General features: G+C 36.7%; 2 protein-coding genes across 3 annotated transcripts in view; one reads left to right on the top strand and one right to left on the bottom strand.

The window, feature by feature from the left end:
* Positions 1–1705: 1705 nt before the first annotated feature.
* On the bottom strand, positions 1706–17114 carry LOC129268818 (glutamine amidotransferase-like class 1 domain-containing protein 1). 2 transcript variants are annotated; one of them, XM_064104643.1, is made up of 9 exons: positions 17084–17114; positions 16939–16991; positions 12451–12530; positions 11787–11892; positions 10455–10562; positions 7405–7508; positions 6839–6932; positions 6279–6390; positions 1706–4888 (listed from the first exon to the last, which is right to left on the bottom strand). In XM_064104643.1, exons 2-9 carry the CDS (start codon positions 16982–16984, stop codon positions 4864–4866), a joined length of 675 nt encoding a protein of 224 aa, XP_063960713.1. In that variant the 5' UTR covers positions 16985–16991; positions 17084–17114; the 3' UTR covers positions 1706–4863. The 2 variants fall into 2 exon arrangements, with proteins under 2 accessions (XP_063960713.1, XP_063960714.1); XM_064104644.1 differs by lacking the exons at positions 16939–16991; positions 17084–17114 and adding an exon at positions 16711–16900.
* Positions 16867–21296, top strand: part of LOC129268308 (U1 small nuclear ribonucleoprotein 70 kDa-like) — an 18231-nt gene continuing 13801 nt past the window's right edge. The window contains exon 1 of the mRNA XM_054905879.2: positions 16867–17689. Within this exon, the coding sequence (XP_054761854.2) occupies positions 17546–17689 (144 nt within the window). The 5' untranslated portion in view covers positions 16867–17545. The remainder of the gene's footprint in view (positions 17690–21296) is intronic.

Below are 21296 nucleotides of genomic sequence, written 5' to 3'. Positions count from 1 at the left end.
TCTTTTCATGCCACTGCTTTCGTTCTCTCTCTTGCCCTTTTTACTTCATAAATTTATCTTTTATGTTCATCTGATCTCGGTCTTATAAGAAGCCGGCCCTTAATTCTGTTCATCTCTATTCCATTTTCCGTTTATGTCTTTCTTTCTTTCATTATCTGCCTGGCTCTTTTTCTCTCTTTATTCCCTATTCTCAGTTCATCCATTTTCCTCTTTGTTTTATCGTAAGTTGCTAATATTAAGAAGGAATAAATTTGTAAGAATAATCATAAGTGCCTTAAGTTTTAAGAGTCATCTGAGTGGGGTATAGATAAGCAGTGGGGGAACAAGAGCCCCCCCCCCAAAAAAAAAAGTATTCACAACCAAGCCAAAAAAGATAAAAGGAAAGAGAGAAGGGTGGAGTATATCATTTTCTGAATATTTGTCAAAATGAAATCTATCACAAGTTTTGCTCACTCGCTTTGCTCGCAGCTTCTTATAAATTTTACGTGATACTACATATCTAGCCCCCTGAATTTTTGTCTCATTACACCACTACAGATAAGTCTTCTTTTTTTTTCTTTCTTTTAAGATTGTGTCCTTTTCGAAATAAAAGGTGCCCTTTTTTCCCTGTGCCCCCCCCCCCCCCGCCCACTTTCAACTTCGCTCCGCCGCCTCTGGAAGACGGATTAAATGACGAGGAGACAAGATGACGAGTTGTTGAAAATTGGAAAGACGACTTGTTTGGGGCAAGAAGACAAGATGACGAGTTGTTGGAACTCGGCAAGACTTGTTTGGGACAAGAAGACAAGATGACGAGTTGTTGGAACTTGTCAAAATCAACTTGAACTTCTTATTGGCTAAAAAGAGTTTTTGGAACTCGATATTGATATGGAGTTGTCACAACACTTCTTGTCCCAAAAAGCCGACATGCCGAAATTCAACAACTCGTCATCTTGTCTTCTTATCCCAATCAAGATAACCATCGAAGTTTAAAACGCTGTCATCTTGTCTTCTTGTCCCAAACAAATCGACTTTCTAAGTTCCCGAAAAACATGCCATCTTGTCTTTTAAGCTTCCGTACCTATGCATAACACATTTTGATAAAAATATTTTGGTGCCTCTCAAACGGGGGGGGGGGGGGCAATGATGGGATGTGCCCCCTGGATCCGCCACTGTGCTACACCACACACTCACCCTCACACACATAAACTGTTTCACACACGCACATTTGCACACCTTTCTCTCTCTCACACACACACACACGCAGTCTTGTAATTCAGCAATTTATGACTCATCAATTATCATAAATCACCAAAGTGAGGACGTATGTGTCCGGTCTCATATACCCTGAAAAGTGTTATTCAATCCACAAACCTGGCTCATTTTCCGACATAACGTGAGCAAAGTTCACTATCTGGGGACGCTCTTCTAACCCCTCCCCCCCCCCCCCATACGCACACAAATTGAGCTTTATTGGCAAAACGGGAACGTTTTTACAAACATTGAGTTTACTATGTATCAAAACATTTTAAAAAGATATTTAGGAGATTGGTTGATATGGTTATTTGTACAGGACGTCCCCGGTTATAATGGGTAGAATGTAAGGAAATGTCCTCAGAAGCAGGTCATTACAAACTCACACACACGTGCCCGCACTCACCTTCATTTCTACACATAGCTTTGTTCAAAAAAGTTCACAGAAGAGAAAGACACTAACATTTTATTTACTCTTTTCTGTTCATTTTTATTATAAATCTGAAAATCATATCATCTGATATTTATCAAAATAAATCTTCTTATTTACATTTATAATTCTTAGTTGTTCATTATTGTTCAATAGAAATTAGGTTTTTTTTATAAAGCACATACAAGAAAGAATGCATATATAATAATAATAGCAATAATACTAATAATAACAGCTGTTATTATTACCACAGCTTTAGCTGTGCTGCCTATATAGGCAATCAAGCATTCCAGGAATTTCTTCCTATTGGGTACCCGTTCACCTCTGGGTCGAGTGCAGCACAATGCGGGTACATTTCTTGCTGAATGAAAGCATGCCATGGCTGGGAATCGAACCCACGTCCGTCAGATTGAAAGACGAGAGTCACAACCACTAGACCATGATGCCCCCACAAAGATAACAATCATATACTTGTAAGAATTTGAACTGTAACTCTGACATACATTTTTCTCTGATATCTATCAAAATAAATCTCCTCATTTACATTTATAATTCTTGGTTGTTCATTATTGCTCAATACAAATCAGTTTTTATAAAGCACATACATGAAAGTATCCTAGAACCAATACTGCATAAACACAAAACAAATATTCAACAATGGAATGATAGGCATAATATGGAATAAATTGGAACGGATATAACAATTTTCAGTGTTTATTTCTTCTAGCTGTTGGCACTACAAATCTGGTCTATAGAATTCTTCCCATTCGATCTTTAGATAATGAAATGCAACACCCTTTTACTTGGAAAAGGAGTGTTCTTTCTTTTTATTTAACACTTTTAGAAACAAAAATCAAAGTTGAGACTAGGCTTTGACCCAAGGACCTTCAATTAGAGTGCAAATGGATAATACTAATGCTCCCCAAACCCACTTGATCTAAGAGCAGATGGCCTAATTCTCGGATTGTACACCATCAAGCATTATATTTGTGCTATCAAGAAAAATCTACAATGTACTACAAGGCAGTGACATACATGTATTCGTAAATTCCTAATAGTTACTTTATTCTTCTAAGCAAAGTGAGTGAACTGCAAAAGAAAAATACATTGGCACGTATTCTGAACTCAGGTTTAAATTAAACCTTGGTTTAAAGTTGTGGTTTGACTATGGATAGCCAATTGGGGCACAAATGCATAACAGTACACATTCCATTCATTAACTCATATGACACCCAAATTGTTCACAATTGTCTGTGAATGATAACTGAAGTATTTGTCTTCATTATGAAAGCAAAAGGAAACAAAATTATAGTAAACATAAAAAATATACAATATAAACAGAATTTTTGAATTTTGGCTCCCCATAATTTTAGCACAGAGTTAGACCATGGTCTAAATTAAACCTGACTTCAGAATACGGGCCATTAAATATATGCAATAACTTATATCTATAACCCCACTCTTTAATACTGTGCATATCAGTCACAACTAATTAGAAATGAAGTGAAGTGTGTGTACGATATTATAAATACAATACAGATAGGTTTTAATAATTAAGTGTCCTTTATCTAGTTTATTTAGTTCCCATGGGTTTCGTGCAATGCATTTCAAAGCAGAAGGAAATTGTACAATACCCTAGGACTAGAACCCACAACCCTTGTTTCAAAGCCGAAAGTCAGAAACACTAGGCCAGCTAGAACATATGATTGTCTTATTCTTCTAAAATTGCAATGCCCCATTTTCTTATTGGAGTTGATATGATCTGTAAAAAAGTCATGCAGAATGATGGCTGATTGAGTTGTTCATTATCTCTGTATTTATCTGTATTAATCGAAAAATATGAGAATACTATCCAGCATAGGAAATAAATGAGGGTGACAGGCGATTTTGCCCTCATGACAGCCAAAACTGCCCTTAAAATTCCCCCCAATTTTTGTTATTTGGGATGATCATTCTTTCTAGAGTTGCCCCAAGATCTGTCACAAACAATATTTAAAATTATTTAGAAAATCAATACTCTAACTATGGCAGAAAAATGATATTTGCTTTTACTGCATAATTACTTGTTACCACTACAAAGTAGCCCTCATGAAAGAAATAGCCCCCAAAATTCCACAATCACCCCAATGTGGAAAGAAAAAACAGCCCTAAAAAATAAAAAAAATTATTTACTACCCTGATAATATCTGTTCTATTAAAATACCCAGGTTGAATGTTTTGTCATTCTCACCTACAACAATTAATTTAAAGCAATGTTGACTTTGGGATATCTTTTTTCTGATACTTGCAAGTACTGTACTTTGCAAGTTTGGGCAAATAATTTTGCACGAACAGAATAAGCCATTTCATAATTACGATTTCTGGCTGAGCAGACAAAGGTCTGTGAGTGTGTTTTAAATCACTGAAGTGAGCATAAGTATTCAAATGTTATTTTAATGTATGCTTGTTATCCCATTCAAAGAATAGCAACAAAGAGTATGGTCATTTGTGGTATTTGGGAATGGATCAAATGATAGTCAATCCTTGCTATTGACAATAACCAAAATTTCCCAAATGTAGCATACGGCTTGGATTTGTCATTAACTTTGTGCAATGAACTATAAATTCTACTTCTTTTGAAATCCCTCATGCTATATACTATTTTTACGTTCAAGAAACAGAAGTTACTGGGTCAACCAAGTAAACAGCGTGAGCTGCATCAGGTAAATTTTGGTTATCGTCGATAGTGAGGATTAGTTTAAAGCAGGCCATAATGTAATGGGGATGAGTTAATAGAAGCTTAACAGTGTTGTGTCACCTGGTATTTGCACTAGTTCATTTAATTGAGTTGAATAAGTATAAGTTGAGCAGATAGGCTTATAAACATCATCTTTTTGAAAATTACCAATAAATTCTGTACCTATACAATTGAAAAAAATGGGAAAGGTAATTTGCAAAAAGTTTCAAAGTGCTAATTACAACATGGATATTTGATCAAATCCCAATTTTTGATCGCCTTGCAACTCCCCAAAGAGTAGTCTCTTACCTCAGCACCATAAGTTTTTTTGGGGTGTCTTAAATTTCAGATCTACATGTATATTGCTGAGCTCATTCGTACCATGTCTGAACTTGAGCATTAATTAAGGCAGTTTTCGAAGCCACTCAATATGATGGATGAATTGTGATGACATCAATCTATTCTTGAGTGTATGACCGCAGGATCATAATCCAACATGTTTCCCTTGCCTAGAAAAAGGAAAATACAAAGCATAAACAAAGTTCTATTGTGAAATAATGATGTCTTTACACCATCCATATACATGCAAATAGTAAAACCCACAATATTTTATGTCTTTTCAAACAACCTTCCAGCGAAAGGTTACGTGTCCTTTCACATTGTCTTTCTCTTCTTTGCCCCCCCCCCCTGACTCTTGTACAGGGATTGCAATTAGATTTATATTTCAGATTTCATCTCTGTCTAAATAAAAAAAAATAAAGAAATGTCAGAATTTCATATCAAATGAGAGGGTATCATGTCTTCTCTTGGAATAAATTCAAACTTCACGATTATAGAAACTTTACAAGTTCTGCCTAAATTATCACAGCACGGTCTCAAAATATGCATTATTGCATTTAATGATTTATAATCATTCATTCATAACTGATCATGATTTCAACAAGGTGAAAATGCCATATTTTTCTGATAGACAATTCATAAAATGATCTGGGCCCTGTCTTACAAAGAGTTGCGATCAATCCAATCAGTCTAACTATGGAAAGCCAGCAACATCAACACCTGAATTGCATGACTGCTTGAAATGTTTTCTACACATGCTGTAAATTTACACATTCATTGATTGCTTGAAAATTCAGTGTACTTCTCTTTGTTTACACAGGACATTGTGCAATTTTTTTGGTAGAAAAAAATATGACATCAAAGGATTTCTATACAGTTGAGGTTGATCGGATCAATCATAACTCATTGTAAGACAGGCCCCAGGGCCTCATTACATAAAGCTTGGCGATTGATCATGAGACTCCTTTCTATGATTGACTCCATTGATTACTATGTACGATCGATCCTAAACATCTACCTCATCATCAATCACTAAGCCATATGGTGTCTTTAAAGGAGAAATCTCCTCTGGAAAACTTGTTCATGCATGACTGATCATAATTTGCAACAAGTTGAAAGACAAATGCCATACTTTATATGTTTTATATGTTTTATATATATATATCTGTTTTATATGATATACAGGTAACTCTGCCTAAGTCAATCTTCCATAAGTCGAAGCAATTTAGATCAGATTATTCAGAACACGTGCTGTATACCTCTTCTAAGTCAAACAGATTCCTATGGTCCCAAAAGATTGACTTCGGCAGAGTTTACCTGTGCTATTTAAGATTTTAAGATGACCAGGGCTCCGTAACACAAAGATTAGCGATCAATCACTAAATGGACTGGCCAATAAAGATCAATGTTACACGCGCATGGTTATCTAAATCTATCAAATCTAAAATACTGACTAGGAACCAATCAGTGTGGTTCTTTCATATTTGCAATTCATCGCAAACCTTTGTGTTACGGAGCCCTGATAAAGATAGACATCGTTAACTTTTGCCGAGAACATACCTTGAGTTTGTGGCTAATATAAGGTTCTGGACCGCCATGATCGTGGATGCTTCGTTTTGTCCTGTGATGAGGCAGCGGTCAACAACTACATGAATAGCACCGGCTTCGCTTGCTGGACGTGATAAATAAAAGGAAAATTTTGATCAGTTTGATTTTATATTGTACGTTTTCTGCTGAAAAAAAAACGTAGAAGGTGCGATTAACTTGGGTGATCTTTTCGGGGATCTTGGTGTGAGTGTCTCGAGACAGTGATTGTGTGTCGACTGTGATTTATTTTTTGAAGAGATCTTATCCTCATCATCCTCACCATCAATCATCATCACATCATTCACCTCCTCCCCCTTATCATAACCATCATCAATCATTATTCAACCATCATCAATCATTATTCATCCACATCATCTTCATCCTCATCATCACCATCATCATCATCAACCATTTATTACCATCATCATAATCACTTTCATCATCATCATCATCATCATCATCACCATCATCACCGTCATCTTCACCATCACCACCATCACCACGATCATCCTCCTCCTCATCATCCTCATTACCTGTATATTTCCCTGCATTGTCTTTGATGAAATCCTCAAGAATGACTGGTAGACTGGAAAAAGATGACAATCTCGCCAACTCGTACACTGAGGGCTGAAAAATCAATAAATGAAAGTATACTTTACAGATCAAAGACAAAAGATATTGTTTCTCCATGTGAAACATTGTATAAATGATACTTTAGTCATTCCTGATTTATAAAAAAAAGTGTAAGTCAAATATCATGAAATGGTCTTTCTATAAAGTTCATTTGTTATTTTGGTGAATTAAATATTATCAAAAGCGAAGATAATCACCATCAATTTTCATCAATTCCATTTATCATCCTCACACCCCCCCATGATTGTCATCACTATCATCATTATCACCATCACTATCATCATTACTATTAACATTACCATCATCATCAGTGCATCACCATTGCTATCATCATCACTATCATTATCATCATCATCATCATTCAATCGTCATCATCAGCAGCATCACTGTCACCATCATCTTAACCATTACAATCATCATCATCATCGTCTTCTTCATCTTAAGACCAGCACAGTCAAGTACTTACCGCAGTAAGGCAGTATGATGCAAATAACCACTTTGATGACTTTGTTTCTGTGGACTTGGCGGAGCAGAGAGCCGCCACCCCTGATCCGATTGCACATATAAGTTCTGAAGCATAAACAATTTTCATTGCTAATTTTCAAAAACGTAAGAAATTTTAGATAAAGCTAAATACACTACTCAAAAAAAGTTAAGGACCACTTTTTAAAACGTACATAAAGATTTTATACAAGGTGTTTTATTTCTGGAAATACCTCAGTACAACTGTCCTAAATGTCCTTAAACACGCTGTAATCAATTTCACGCATGGGTGGTTTCAGTTGTTGCACAATGTCTCTCGCATCACTGCACATCCTGAAAAGTGGGCCCCGAGGGGTATCAGCTACCGACATGAAGTGGTAAAAACGAATGTCTGAGTGTCTTTCAGGCAGTTCAGTAACGAGTGTGACCACCTCCTGCAGCAATAACGGCTTCACAGCGCTGTCTCATGGAGCTGATGAGGCGATTGATGTCTCTGACGTCCAGTGCATCCCATGCAGACTCCAGAGCCACACCCAGCTGCTGCAGTCCAAGTGGATGGGCTTCGAGCTGCTCGAGACTCCTCCCCATCATGTCCCAGACGTGCTCTATCGGGTTTAAGTCCGGGGACCTCGCTGGCCACTCCATACGCTCAATCCCCTGGCCCTCAAGGAACTCGGTCACCACCCTAGCTCGGTGGGCACGGGCATTGTCATCCATGAAAATGATGTTTTGTCCCACATTTTCTGCAAATGGCACCACTATAGGTTCAAGGACCTCATCCCTGTACCTCACTCCTGTCATTGCTCCCCCTGGGACCACGTAGAGACGAGTACGGTTGGCGTAGGTGATGCCTCCCCACACCATGACGCTGCCTCCCCCATAACGGTCATGTTCTGCAATACAGGGGTCTGCAAATCTCTCTCCTGGTCGCCTCCAGACTCTCGAACGTCCATCATTGTGGTCAAGGGAAAATCTGCTCTCATCTGTGAACAGAACTCTACGCCATTGCTGTCTGGTCCATCTGACATGCTCCCGGGCCCAGTTGAGACGAATTCTTCTGTGAGCAGGGGTGAGTGGGACACACTGAGCTGGCCGTCTGGCATGCATATTGGCTCTGTGAAGTCGGTTACGGATTGTTTGAGTGGAAACAATCACTCCAGTTGCTGCAGCGAAGTCATTGTTGAGGCGGCGTGCACTGTGAAAGCGGTTGCGGAGGCTGAGATTCGTCAAGTAGCGATCATCTCTAGGGGTTGTCGAAACTGGTCGGCCACTGCGGGGTCTCTCGGAGTATAGCCCTGTCTCTCGGAGTCTTTGATTTGCTCTGCTAATGACACTGTGTGACACGCCCATCATTCTGGCTACTCTTCGCTGACTGAGGCCAGCTTCCAGCATCCCTAGGGCTCTGGCTACATCTGTTTCACTTAGGTGGTGTCTTGGCATTGCTGTTGTAGGCAAGTTGTTGATTGTACAGACTAAAGACGGAAAATGCTTTGGAAGACACTTGTCTTATGGCCCACTGCAATGATGCCAGAGACATGAAAGAACTGCATGTGTGAAATTGATGTCATTGTGTTTGATGGCATTCTGGACAGCTGTATCTTGGCATTGCTATTGTCAGCAAGTTGTTGATTGTAGAGACTAAAGACAGAAAATGCTTTGGAAGCCACTTTTGTACGGGCACATTGCAATGATGCAAGAGACATGAAAGAACTGCATGTGTGAAATTGATTTCATTGTGTTTGATGGCATCCTGGACAGCTGTATCTTGGCATTGCTGTTGTCAGCAATTTGTTGATTGTAGAGACTAAAGACAGAAAATGCATTTGAATCCACATTTGTACCACTTCACAATGGGCCCACTTTTCAGGATATGCAATAATGCGAGAGACATCATGCAACAACTGAAACCACCCATGTGTGAAATTGTTACAGGGTGTTTGAGGAGATTCAAGACAGCCATATTCGGGTATTTCTAGAAATACAACACCCGGTTTGAAAATTGTATACACACATTAAAAAGTGGTCCTTAACTTTTTTTGAGTAGTGTATATTTGAAACTGATGACGTATTTAAGAGTATCATGTTGTCTGCTACGAATATAAAATATCAAAGCGATAGGAATTATGCACGTGGATGAATCGCAATTTGAATCTATTTTTATGGCATTTTGTATACTAAACAGTTTGAATAGAAAAAAAAACTCAAAATAAGAAGTTTCAGCCAACATGCTCCACAAATTTATCAGTTTGATTCATACATTATGACAATCACATTTTTAGCCAAGGACCTAGGCATACAAAAACTGAACAGTTATCACATTTACATGTACAAGGCCAAGGGCTGTAGCTGATAATGAATCTCTAAGCTAGGAGTGCAAAAATTTGTTGAATCAAGTGTCTGCTATTTATTTCCTTTCAGTATTTGACTTTAAAGCAACCTTACATTGACAAATCATGGGGAAATCAAGGCTAATCTCAGAACAGAGAAGGGATTCAAGTCTTTCACTCGGCTGCATGCCTGGGGGTGTTATGTAATAGATGCTGGCATGTCTATGAGGTCTAATATAGGAGAGCAATAGTTAGTAGACTTAAAAACCAGAAGTAAACTGTGTGTTTTCACTTTAAAACATGTAACTTCACAGAGGTTATTTATTTCGGTTTAGCAATTAAGAGACCTGATAAGAGTCTAGGAATTGGGATTGTTGGAAACTAGAACTGCGACGACCCAAAGTAAATTACCATCACGAGTTCCGTCAAATTCGTGCGGTCTCAACTTTTATCGCATTAGTCCGACGGGCGCTCATGACGGACAGATTATATTATGCAAGTCAATTGGCCTCTTGCAAATTTCGTATTGATTCAATTTCCCCATGATTTGTCAATTGCAGTGCGCTTTAATAGAGAAGGCAGATTTATACAGATTAGGCAGACTTGGTGTGTGATTTGCACCCATCCCCAATCCCCATCCCCCCATTGTACAAATGTTGATGTTTCAAAGTTAAACTAAAATTAATTAACTTCTGACTGCACTTACTCTTTTGAGCAACGAAGTGTCTGATGATGCCACCTAAAACCCTGTCCGTTGTCAAATCATAGAGGGCGCCTGTACAGTCTGGTATCAACAAGGCTGCATATCTAGAGGCTGAAAATGGAGGAAAAGTAATTTAAGAGGAATCAGGAAACCAAACTCTTTACAAGTCAAGTCCATCCCAGAAAATGTTTGATTTAGATGAAAAGAGACAATCAAACAAACATAACAGTGAAAATTTCATCAAAATCGGATCTAAAATAAGTTATAACATTTTAAAGTTTCGCTTATTTTGCACAAAACAGTTATATGCAAAACTCAGTGATATGCATATTAGAGAGTCGATGATGCCCAACCCTCACTATCTATTTTGTTTTTTACTGTTTGAATTATACAATATTTCAATTTTTACAGATTTGACAATAAGGACCCTCTTCTTTGAACCACAGAATGTTATAACAATGATAATTACACATGTTCAGGGAGGAATAAAACTCTGCGTCACTTGACAATGAGGAGAAAATTAGAATATTTCATATTCCATGTAATGACATACAAAAGATATAGTGAGTTGATGATGTTATCAGTATCCTCATTTGCATACCGACTAGGATGTGAATATAACCATTTTGTGAAATCAAGGGAAACTTTTAAATGTCATAACTTTTTTATTTTACATCCGATTTTGATGAAACTTTTGGTATTATGCTTGTTTGATTTTTCTGTTTTTATTCAAAGCAACTTTTGTTGGGGTGGACTTGTCCTTTAGTTGTTGTACGAGATGGACCTTCATCTTTGTCCAAAACTTAAAAAAAAAAGAATGGATTCATTGGTAAAGGTTTCATAAACATCTGACAAAGAATAACAAAGTTCTGAAGTTTAAAAGTTTTGATTTCATAATATCACATATGAGCAGCTCTTCAATATTACAAATTACCCAAAATACAAATTTCTTTAAACTTTGAAAATAATTTCAATTATGGGGTGGACATATCGTCGTGACACATGACACCCCCTTCTGTAAAAAAAATGAATTCATCATTTACCAATAAAAAATGAGAAAATATTGAGATTATATTTATGATAAATGGAGAAGCTGCATATAAAGTTAAAAATTTAAATTATCAAAAATTCATAACTTTTTATTCCTCAATGGATTTAAACAAATATTTCTCATTTTTTTCTGCTTTATAGCAGCTTACCCTCGGGGTGAACTTCCCTTTAAATCCGACTTCAGAGTATAGGCCAATTGGGTTTAGCCCATGTGTTATAAGACAATCAGGGAAGTAGATGCACTGCTAGGAGTCCAAGGGGATATATAAACTGTCTTAATCTCACCTTCAACTGCGTCCAGTCTGAGAGGCATCGAGTAGGGCTTAGAGCGAAAATCACTAATCCATCTTTTACTATTCTCATCATGACCTACAAAGTCACCTAATCTACCCTGCAGAGAGAGAGAAAAAGAGAAAAAGAGAGAGAAAGAGAAAAAGAGAGACAGAAAGAGAAATAAGGAAAAATATATAAGACAATTGTATGGTTAATACTCTCCATACAAATCACACACAAAAATTACAGGAGAACTGCAAAAAAAAAAAAAAAGACTGGAATAGTTCTAAAAGAGCAGCTACGAGCTGTCTGACAAATATATCCTAGTCTGGAAGCACAGACCCCGGATTGAACTTTGATCCACAAGTCCACTTGAAGAGGGCCTTCAGTACAGTACACAAGTCAATGTGTGCTGTATATTCAGACCACTTAACTCGAGTGAAAGGTTTGCACAGCAGACATATATCCCTGAAAAGAGGCAGGTCTAGGATTGACCAGTACATGAGTAGGGGTCCAAGTTTTCCACAGAAAGGGGAACTCCCTTTGAAAAATTGGGGTCCCACTGGACAAAGTAAATGGGCTGGTGGTAGAGGGGGGGGGGGGTGCCCCCGTGCCCCCTGCACACATACTACACAGTCCCAACATGCATTTAAATATATTTAATATTTTAATTTACCTCTTTAGAAGTGATTTGTACATTGAAGGCTGAATGGGCCAAGGTGAATGCATGAATGAAGGACTGAGCTTGGATCCCACCTACAATTCATAAAGATAGAAAAAATATAAAGATGAAAAGAATAGAAGAAAATGAAAAAAAAATACAAAAGAGAAAATTAAGATGATGAATGAAAAGCAAGCAAAACAAAATCAAAGGTCACTTATCTCAGATAAGACTTATTCCTGAAACACAACAACTTTCTTCACCACGTAATTTATAGAATCTTCATTAACTCCAACCCCCCCCCCCCCCCCGAAAAAAATCATAAATAATCAAGAGGATAAAGGAAAGTCCCATTCATAAAAAATATTGAACATTTAAAAATTCCTTCTTCTTTTCAAAAGAATCATCGAATGAGATCAAGCCTAAATGGTATGTCTACATCTAATGAAGACAAGTAGATCTACATGTTGAAGTCCATTTTCCAATAGTACTGCAAATAAAAAAACTAATTAACCATCTAGCCAGGTCTCCATAATCAATCTTAACAAAGATCAGAGATAGGGTCTGGATATTGATCACATTGAATGGTTTGACGATTATAGTTCCTGTACCACGTACTGCTTAACTAGTGTCCATCTCCACCTTCCTATCTGAGTAGCAAACAATTATTTTTATTTTTAAAAATCTTCCCAAAAACATTGATGTTATCCAGTACTTCAAGCTATTAAATCTTACAAAAATCAAATTGGCAAAGAAAATAAATTATGTAATCATGCATTGAAAGATGCAACATTGGTGAAAAGGGGAATATTTGCAAAGGAGCATATGTACATGTAGGAGGGGCATAACACTAACAGAATCGAGTGAGTAAGAAGGAATTTGGAGTAGATCTAATTTTTGTTCAGTTTTGGAAGTTGCTAGGCTAGGCTAGCCATGCCTCCCCCTTCCCAACCAAAAAAAAAAGGAGTTGAATAAATAATGAATAAATGAACAAAAAAAGTAAATACTAGAATATGAAATAAATCAAATTACAAATATTACATAAATAAATAGATAATTCAGTAAATAGAAGTCTGCACTGCTGCATGTAAAAATGGCAAACAGTTTTAGGTCTACCTGATTCTATCAAGTCGTGAAATTTTTGAAAAATACAAAAATTTTATATGCTCAATATATTGGACAAAAATTAGGATCATTTGGAAACGGTTTGATAGAATGTTTGAGTTAGAATGATATTGGAGATGGAGATCCTCCCGCTCCCATGGCAAAGACAAAGTGACAAAGATGCTCTGTCATGACTGTGGCCTGTGGGTATTGGGTCACATAACGTTCTTCCCCCATCAAAAAAAAAATTGAGTAGAATACATTTAGATCTAGACCTATAATTATAAACAAGTTAGGTTTACAAATACAAACTCTTCAGTTCATGAAACCTGTAATATCCTCACCTTAAAGTACAAGTCCACCCCCACAAAAACATGATTTGAATAAAAAGAGAAAAATTCAACAAGCATAACACTGAAAATTTCATCAAAATCGGATGTAAAATAAGAAAGTTATGACATTTTAAAGTTTCGCTTCATTTCACAAAACAGTTATATGCACATCTCGGTCGGTATGCAAATGAGGGAACTGATGACATCACTCACTCACTATTTCTTTTGTATTTTATTATATGAAATATGAAATATTTTGATTTTCTCGTCATTGTCATGTGAAATGAAGTTTCATTCCTCCCTGAACACGTGGAATTCCATTATTTTAACATTTTGTGCTTCAGGCAAGGAGGTCCTAATCATCAAATTCGTAAAAATTGAAATATTGTATAATTCAATCAATAAAAAACAAAAGAAATAGTGAGTGAATGCCATCATCGACTCTCTCATTTGGATGTATCTGGCTCGTTCATATAACTATTTTGTTAAAAATAAGTGAAACTTTGAAATGTCATAACTTTCTTATTTTACATCCAATTTTGATGAAATTTTAAGCATTGTGCTTGTCTGATTTTTCTCTATTGATTCAAATCAACATTTTTCTGAGGTGGACTTGACCTTTAAAAGAACAAAACAATTCAAATGTCAAGTGAATTTAGTGACATTTCATTTGATTCTCTTTTTTTTATTTCATTTTTCTTTCTTCTAAACAAAACCAACTTCACTACAAAGTTTAAGTTATTTCTTTAACTTCAAATTTTTTTCTACAATTTAAAGTCAGCCTCAAAATTAAAATCAACAAAATGAATGGGGATGGCCTGCACTGTCTGTGCACCTGGGGCCTGTTGCATGACGAGATGAGCGATACGTAGGAACGTCCTAGGACCATTCTTCCGAGATAGGAAGATTGGCGACAAATCAGCGCTTTCCGTTTCACGAAGGCAATTTTGTCTTCCAGGTCCGCGACATCGTTTGATATCGATAGTATCGGAAAAATATTTAGTCTTCATCGTCACCTGAACCTTTTATTTCTGAATGACGACTTTACATAAAATCCGATATTTCAATAAAAGGAGATCAAATAATGTTTTATTTATTACTGATAGTAGAATTGATGTATGGAGCTTACTTTATGAGGTTAAAAGAGAAAAAACTTTAAAGATTCACAAACATAACTAAATAAAATCGTTTTCATTATTTCCCTTATTTAGAACACGGTGTCTTTTTAGAGACACCTTTTATTGATATTTCAACGAAAGAGACCCTTGTCCGACATAAAAATTGATTTAACTAAGTAATTTCGACATTTATTAGTTCAATATTCTGTATTTTTATAGAATACTTGTATATAATGATAATTTTGCAAATTATGCGTTAATATGTTATTTGTTGAGGTAAATATAGGGTTTGAATGGAGTAAACAAAATCAACAGTGTCTGATTGTATGAGACTAAAAAGGAAAATATGAGAGGCTGCGTGTGAAAAATCTAATTTATTTATTTTATTTGTCAGATATAACGCAAGAAATACAAATGTGAGTGTTTAGAGTATAAACATACCTCAGTTGCATGATGAGTAACAGAAGAAAATGAAAATATGAAAATTGCTGCAAACATGTCCAAGTGGATAAAGTAGTACTTTGCAATAATAATTAAAACATAGAAAAAGGGGAATCAATCCGCAATGGAAAAAATACTTTTACAGAAATAATGCTAAATATGACAACGATCATAAACGCTGGTCATAATTAAGGATGATCACTTAATTTATGGAAGTTTATATAAAAATATAAGGTTTAAGAAATAACATAAAAAATATATATGTTCAACATTTCAAAGTTAAGGAGTATAGAGACTATATGCTATGACATAAGGGCCGAAAGGGGCCTACCCTAAGATTTAAAATGCACCTCTTCGTATGGACTTTCCATAATCTTTTCTTTAATGAACTTATCTTCATTTGTAGGGCCTAATGATTGTGATGGATTCGTAAGCTATAGGCTTAATTTGTATCTTAAATTCAATATTAGCTGCAGGTTTTTTGTTTTGTTTCACTGTTTCAAATCCAACAATTAATTTTCATTGATTAAAATAAATCTCAGCAAAAAAAATAATTATAATGAAAATAAAATAAAAATAAATAAATGATTTAGCATGTTTAACATCTTAGTTTTGTTTGTCTTGTTTTTTTTTTTTGCTGAATGTTATTGAACACGTTTTTTACCTTACATAATTTCTTTTAAAGAAATTTGTTGTTTATCTATAATGAGAAAGCATGAGGGGTCGGCTAAAGAGATATAGTGCCGCCCATTTCAAGTATTTCAAGTTTATTTTTTTAATAGAAAAGGGGTGGGGATAAGACGGAGGGAGAATAGAAGAAAACATATTAAAAAAAAATATTTGGCCCTATACATTACCCCCGGGAATAATACATGTACCCCGGAGAAGTTAAAATGACATCCGTTTTTGGTCGTCCTGCCGTGCAAAAAGACGACCTGAAATTGATGACAACTAGCCCCCATATAAAAAATAACTTGGCGCCATCCCAGATAAAATGCATCAGAGTGCAACCAAAAAAATGTTTAGAGGTGATATGTCAGTGTGGCTTGCCGTAAATGCATCTTCTCTCAATGCCGACGGTGGCGGGCGGTGTGCAAAGAAGATCATGCCTACGTAGGACATGTCTGGAGGTGTCTTTCCAAGGACCATTCTTCGTATCGCCCAAATCGGCTTTGTGAAACAGTTGAGCGATATCTCGTTCTTACGTAGAATGGTTCTACGAAAGACCCTTTCAATGCAACAGGCCCCTGCCCTTTGCCAGGGCTTGCTGCCTGGCTTACGCTTGTTGGTATATTGCCCAATGTTGCCCATTAACATGACAGCAAGTCAAGCAGCAAGCTCGGAAAAGTGAAAGGCAAGAGGCATGGCAGCGCCTCAGCTTCGCCGGCTTTGGCTTGGCCTTGGCTTCTTGAGAATTGACTAAGCTAAGCAGCAGTACGACTAGACTACGAGCGATCGAGCGCGCAGAGTAGACTTGCTTGCGCAAGCATATTGAGCCCCAAAATTACCTTCTGAACTGGAACTAAGCAGTAAAAGGCACTGTGGCTTTGCCATATCTTCTCTGCAGTTAGAAAATAAGTCGAAATAACCTACCACCCTTCAAAATCAAAGCAGAACTAGCTTTTAAGAGGGAAATCTAAATTGTTGATTTACTCTGCACACCGAATACTACACGTGGGACTGTGAGAGTGAAATGGGAGGATCTAGACTCCATCCAAAATATCCATACACTTTATATTATTTTATATTTTGTACTATAATAAAAATTGTAAAATTGTTTTCAAAAATTTTTTAATCAATTATTATATTTTATTTCTTTGATAATAAGTCATGATTAAAAAAAACACGAATATTGTATGAAATATATTTATCGGAGCGCGGCGTGCAGCCTCCTAGCTGCGCATGCGCATTAATCTACAAAAGCCATCACGCGACGTTGGTAAAGAACAAGAAGATCTTCTCACGAATTTCAAAGCCAAAGGACGATATTTTTACAGAATTTTTAACACTAAAAACAAAGAGAAACATAGGAAAGTTTACGGCTCAGTATAACGATGCTCGGGATGAGGAGTTTGTGAGGCGTTTTTTCGTTATTTGAAACACTGAGAGCCAAACATGACGCAGTATCTGCCTCCAAATTTGTTGGCACTTTTCGCTCCACGCGAGCCCATTCGTTATCTTCCTCCACTGGACAAACTTCCAGAAGAGAAAAGAACCGACGGTTACAGCGGGATTTCAAGCTATGTTCAACTCTTTGAGGTAAGTATAGGCCTACTCCAAAAGAAGAAAAGGCATGAGAGAGAAGAGAAAAAAGATAGAATGATAACAACTCTATGATAACTCTATTTGAAAAGGATTCAACTGTCAAGAAATCAAGCCAAGCCCAAGGCATGCAAAAAGTAAGAAAACGACAAATCGTGATCGTGAAAAGACAAGTCATAAAAAATATGATGGTGAAGGAAGACTTGTTAATAATATAAGAAAAGGAAAGGGAGGGTGAACGAAAGAATGAAGGAGAGAAGAAAAAAAAAATTAATGGAGAGGAAAGAAAGACAAAATGAAGGAAAAAAGAAAAGGAAAAGTTAGAATAAAAAGATCGGATGAAAGAAAGAAAAAAAGGTTTCTGTCATTTATTGCATGAATAAAGAAAGAAAGGAAGGGAAGATGAATGAATGTGTGAAAGAAAAAAGAAATTGAGAAAAAGGAGGAAGAAAGAAATACTGAAGGAAAGAAAAAGGGTTTCCTTCATTCTTTGAAAGAAACAGAAAATGAGAAAGAAAGATTTTTTAAAAGGAAGGGAAAGAATGAATAAGGGAAAAGAATAGAAGGGAAGAAAAAGGAGGGAGGAGAGAATGAAAAACAAGAGAGAAACATGAGAAAGAACAAAAGAATGAAGGAAATTTTTAAAAGAAGGAAAGTACATGAAAAGAAAGAAGGAAAGAAAGAAAAATGAACAGATAGAAAAGAAAGCTAGGAAATAAACATAAATGGACCAAAAAAAGGGCAAGCAGGATAGAAGGGTGAAGAAATAATGATAGAAAAGAAAGAAAAACGGAAGAAAGTTCAAACTTCAAGCAAACAAAAAATCCAATCCTCTAACAAAAGTCTTAATGTATAATGATATTTGTTTTTTAGTTTTAAATATCGTTAGAAAGCTCAATTGTTTTAGAAATGAATAAAATTTCAAAGGGAAACATTGTCAAAGTTAAAAATTAGATGAAACATTGCGGCATACAGTATGGTGAGACTACCACTTATCGACCACCTCTTTTGAAACCGACCACCTTGCGCGCGTTAAAATTTTTGCGTATTACAAACGATATGCGCGGGAGAGTAGGCGCAGTGTCCATAGAAATGATAAGAATCAATTTTACGAGAAAAAAAGCAACAAAAAGTAAAAATTTAGTAGACTTAATCAAAATTGTATTGATCAGACCCAAACCCTGCTGAAAAACCAAGAAATCCGATCGGAAACGGCTTTAGAACAAATATCCGTCGTCAATCGTCGAATCATGTGCGGGAGCTCACAGTGGAAGTAGTGAGACGATCATTTAGCATGTTGACATCATAGAACTGATTTGGAAGAGTAAAAATATTTCGCCACCGCGACAAGAATCGGCCATAAACTTAGTGTATCGCGGGTGGTCGGTTTCAAAAGACGGGTGCAAATGTAAAATCGTCGTATTCGTTGTTCGTCGATATATACACAGATTGAATGGGAGTCGCCAAGCGAAACATGGGAATCTGATCTGCTCAATTTTCTGCACAAATGAGACGAAAACTGGGTAAAATTGATGAATATTTTCGCAGATACGATGCTTAGAAGATTAGGTGGTCGATAAGGGGTAGTTCCAACCATATATTACACATCTCTCATCCCATTACAATACAAGTTCGAACTGATCTAAAGAAGACTCGAAACGAAAGCTGAAACAACTAGATCTAGTTATGAAAACTCAATAACTTGCTCCACCGATTACATCGCCAAATTGGTAATCTGAGAATCCATGATACAATTATTCGAATATCCCGCCGATTTTGTGATTATTTTGGTGGAAAACTGTTTATCATGTGAGATTGTTTGCACCATTAATATGCTTTTCACATTGCATTTCCTTAACCCCATACTATCCTTAACCCCGGACTATCCTTAACCCCATACTATCTTTTTTTGGATTCACACTGTCTTTCTTGACCCCATACTGCTTAGCCGGGGTTAACGACTTAACCCCGGACAACCCACAGCTCATGAATATTGATGATTTTACCATACAGAGCGTGATTAATGTGCAATTTCGACTTCTGTGATTGCCTGATTGGCTATTGCTTAGCCCCACTTTCCTTAGCCCAGTTTTGTTTCACACTGCATCTCTTAGCACCGCAATCGTGGTACTAGCACCACAATAAGTCGGCTAACCCTGCTTTTTTGCAGGGCCAGATAGTACCGTACTATTTACCGTGCTAGCCCACTTTGCTAAAACGTAGTGTGAAAACGAAGTGGGCTAAGCTTAACCCCAGGAAATTGGTGGGGCTAAGGCACCCCCTTAGCCCCACCAATTTCCCGGGGTTAAGGAAAAAAGTAGTGTGAAAAGCATATTAGAATCTGCTCCAATCCTATATGCCTAGCTCGTTGCCTGCCACACACACACAGGCATGAGGCCATTGCAGGCCATGTGCATGCAGCAGCTAGTAAATGTGCTGAGGGTGCCTGTGTGTGTTTTTGTGGAGATCGAAGAAAATATATATGCAACTATCACCGCAGAACTTGCAAAAGTTTACAGTAATCGATTTTATTGTCTCTTCTTCGTCATCTCTTGGTTATTTGATGAAAATTCTTCACTTTTGTATTCATTGATCATATTTTGTTCAATATTTTGAAATACGGATCAAATAGGCGCTGAGACAAAGGTGCATAATACAGGACGTCTGGTCACCCTGAAGGAAGTGGGGGAAATTGAGGTCACTGCCACTGAATTTCTGAATCTATTTTTAGCTATATCCCTGTCGAATAATTTGTTTTTGGTGTGTATGACCACAAAAAGTGTTATGAAAACAAAAGTAGACCGGGTGTTTTTGAAGTAGATCTAGATCTACTGTAGGCCCAAATGAATTACATGTACAGTAGTGAATTTTTACGAGGAATTTGCAGATCACATTTTTGTTTGCCTCAAATGTATACATAAAAAATGATCTCAGAGTTCCAACTGAAAAATGTCTGAATTCCAAAATTACCCACTGGAGATGCATGTAATCTCCTTAATGGGGTTGAAGAAAGTCTCCAATAATTGGCCGTGCCCTACCCTGTACCAATGGTGTTATAAGCTCCACTAGACGTAGTCTTATTTACATCAGCAAGATTCAAGCATCTGTTCTCAGTCAAACACAGATGTGAGGGGTTTTGCCTTGTGTAAAGTTGTAAACTAAGCCTAGAAAATCACCTTCCCTCGGGTTGACATTTTTATCTCTAAATTTAGTCCATAATGTTAATATTCTTACATTATCACATAACCACACAAGATTGCAATGGTTAAGGCTACGGCCAAAAAATTGCTTGGAAGAAGAGTTGCCATTGATCCAATTGTCAACCACAACTATGGAAAACCGGCAACATCAACATATTCAGAAAATGCTTGACTGTTCAAAATATTTCGTAGATATGCTGTATATTCATACATTCATTATTTTCTTGAAAATTTGGTGCGCTTCTCTTTGTTGGCAAATTTTTGTAACCAAAAATTATGATATTGATGATTTTGATTGCGCGATCAAATGGAACTCTTTGTTAGACAGGGCCCAGGTGTATGACCCTTTTTTTTCTCCTGAGAATGACCCTCCAGAGAGTACAGAAAAGAAATGCAAACTTTAA

Source organism: Lytechinus pictus, chromosome 9 (genome assembly GCF_037042905.1).
Source record: "Lytechinus pictus isolate F3 Inbred chromosome 9, Lp3.0, whole genome shotgun sequence".
Taxonomy (NCBI): domain Eukaryota; kingdom Metazoa; phylum Echinodermata; class Echinoidea; order Temnopleuroida; family Toxopneustidae; genus Lytechinus; species Lytechinus pictus.
The sequence above is the reverse complement of the archived record's forward strand: the minus strand, read 5'-3'. Positions and strand labels throughout refer to the sequence as shown.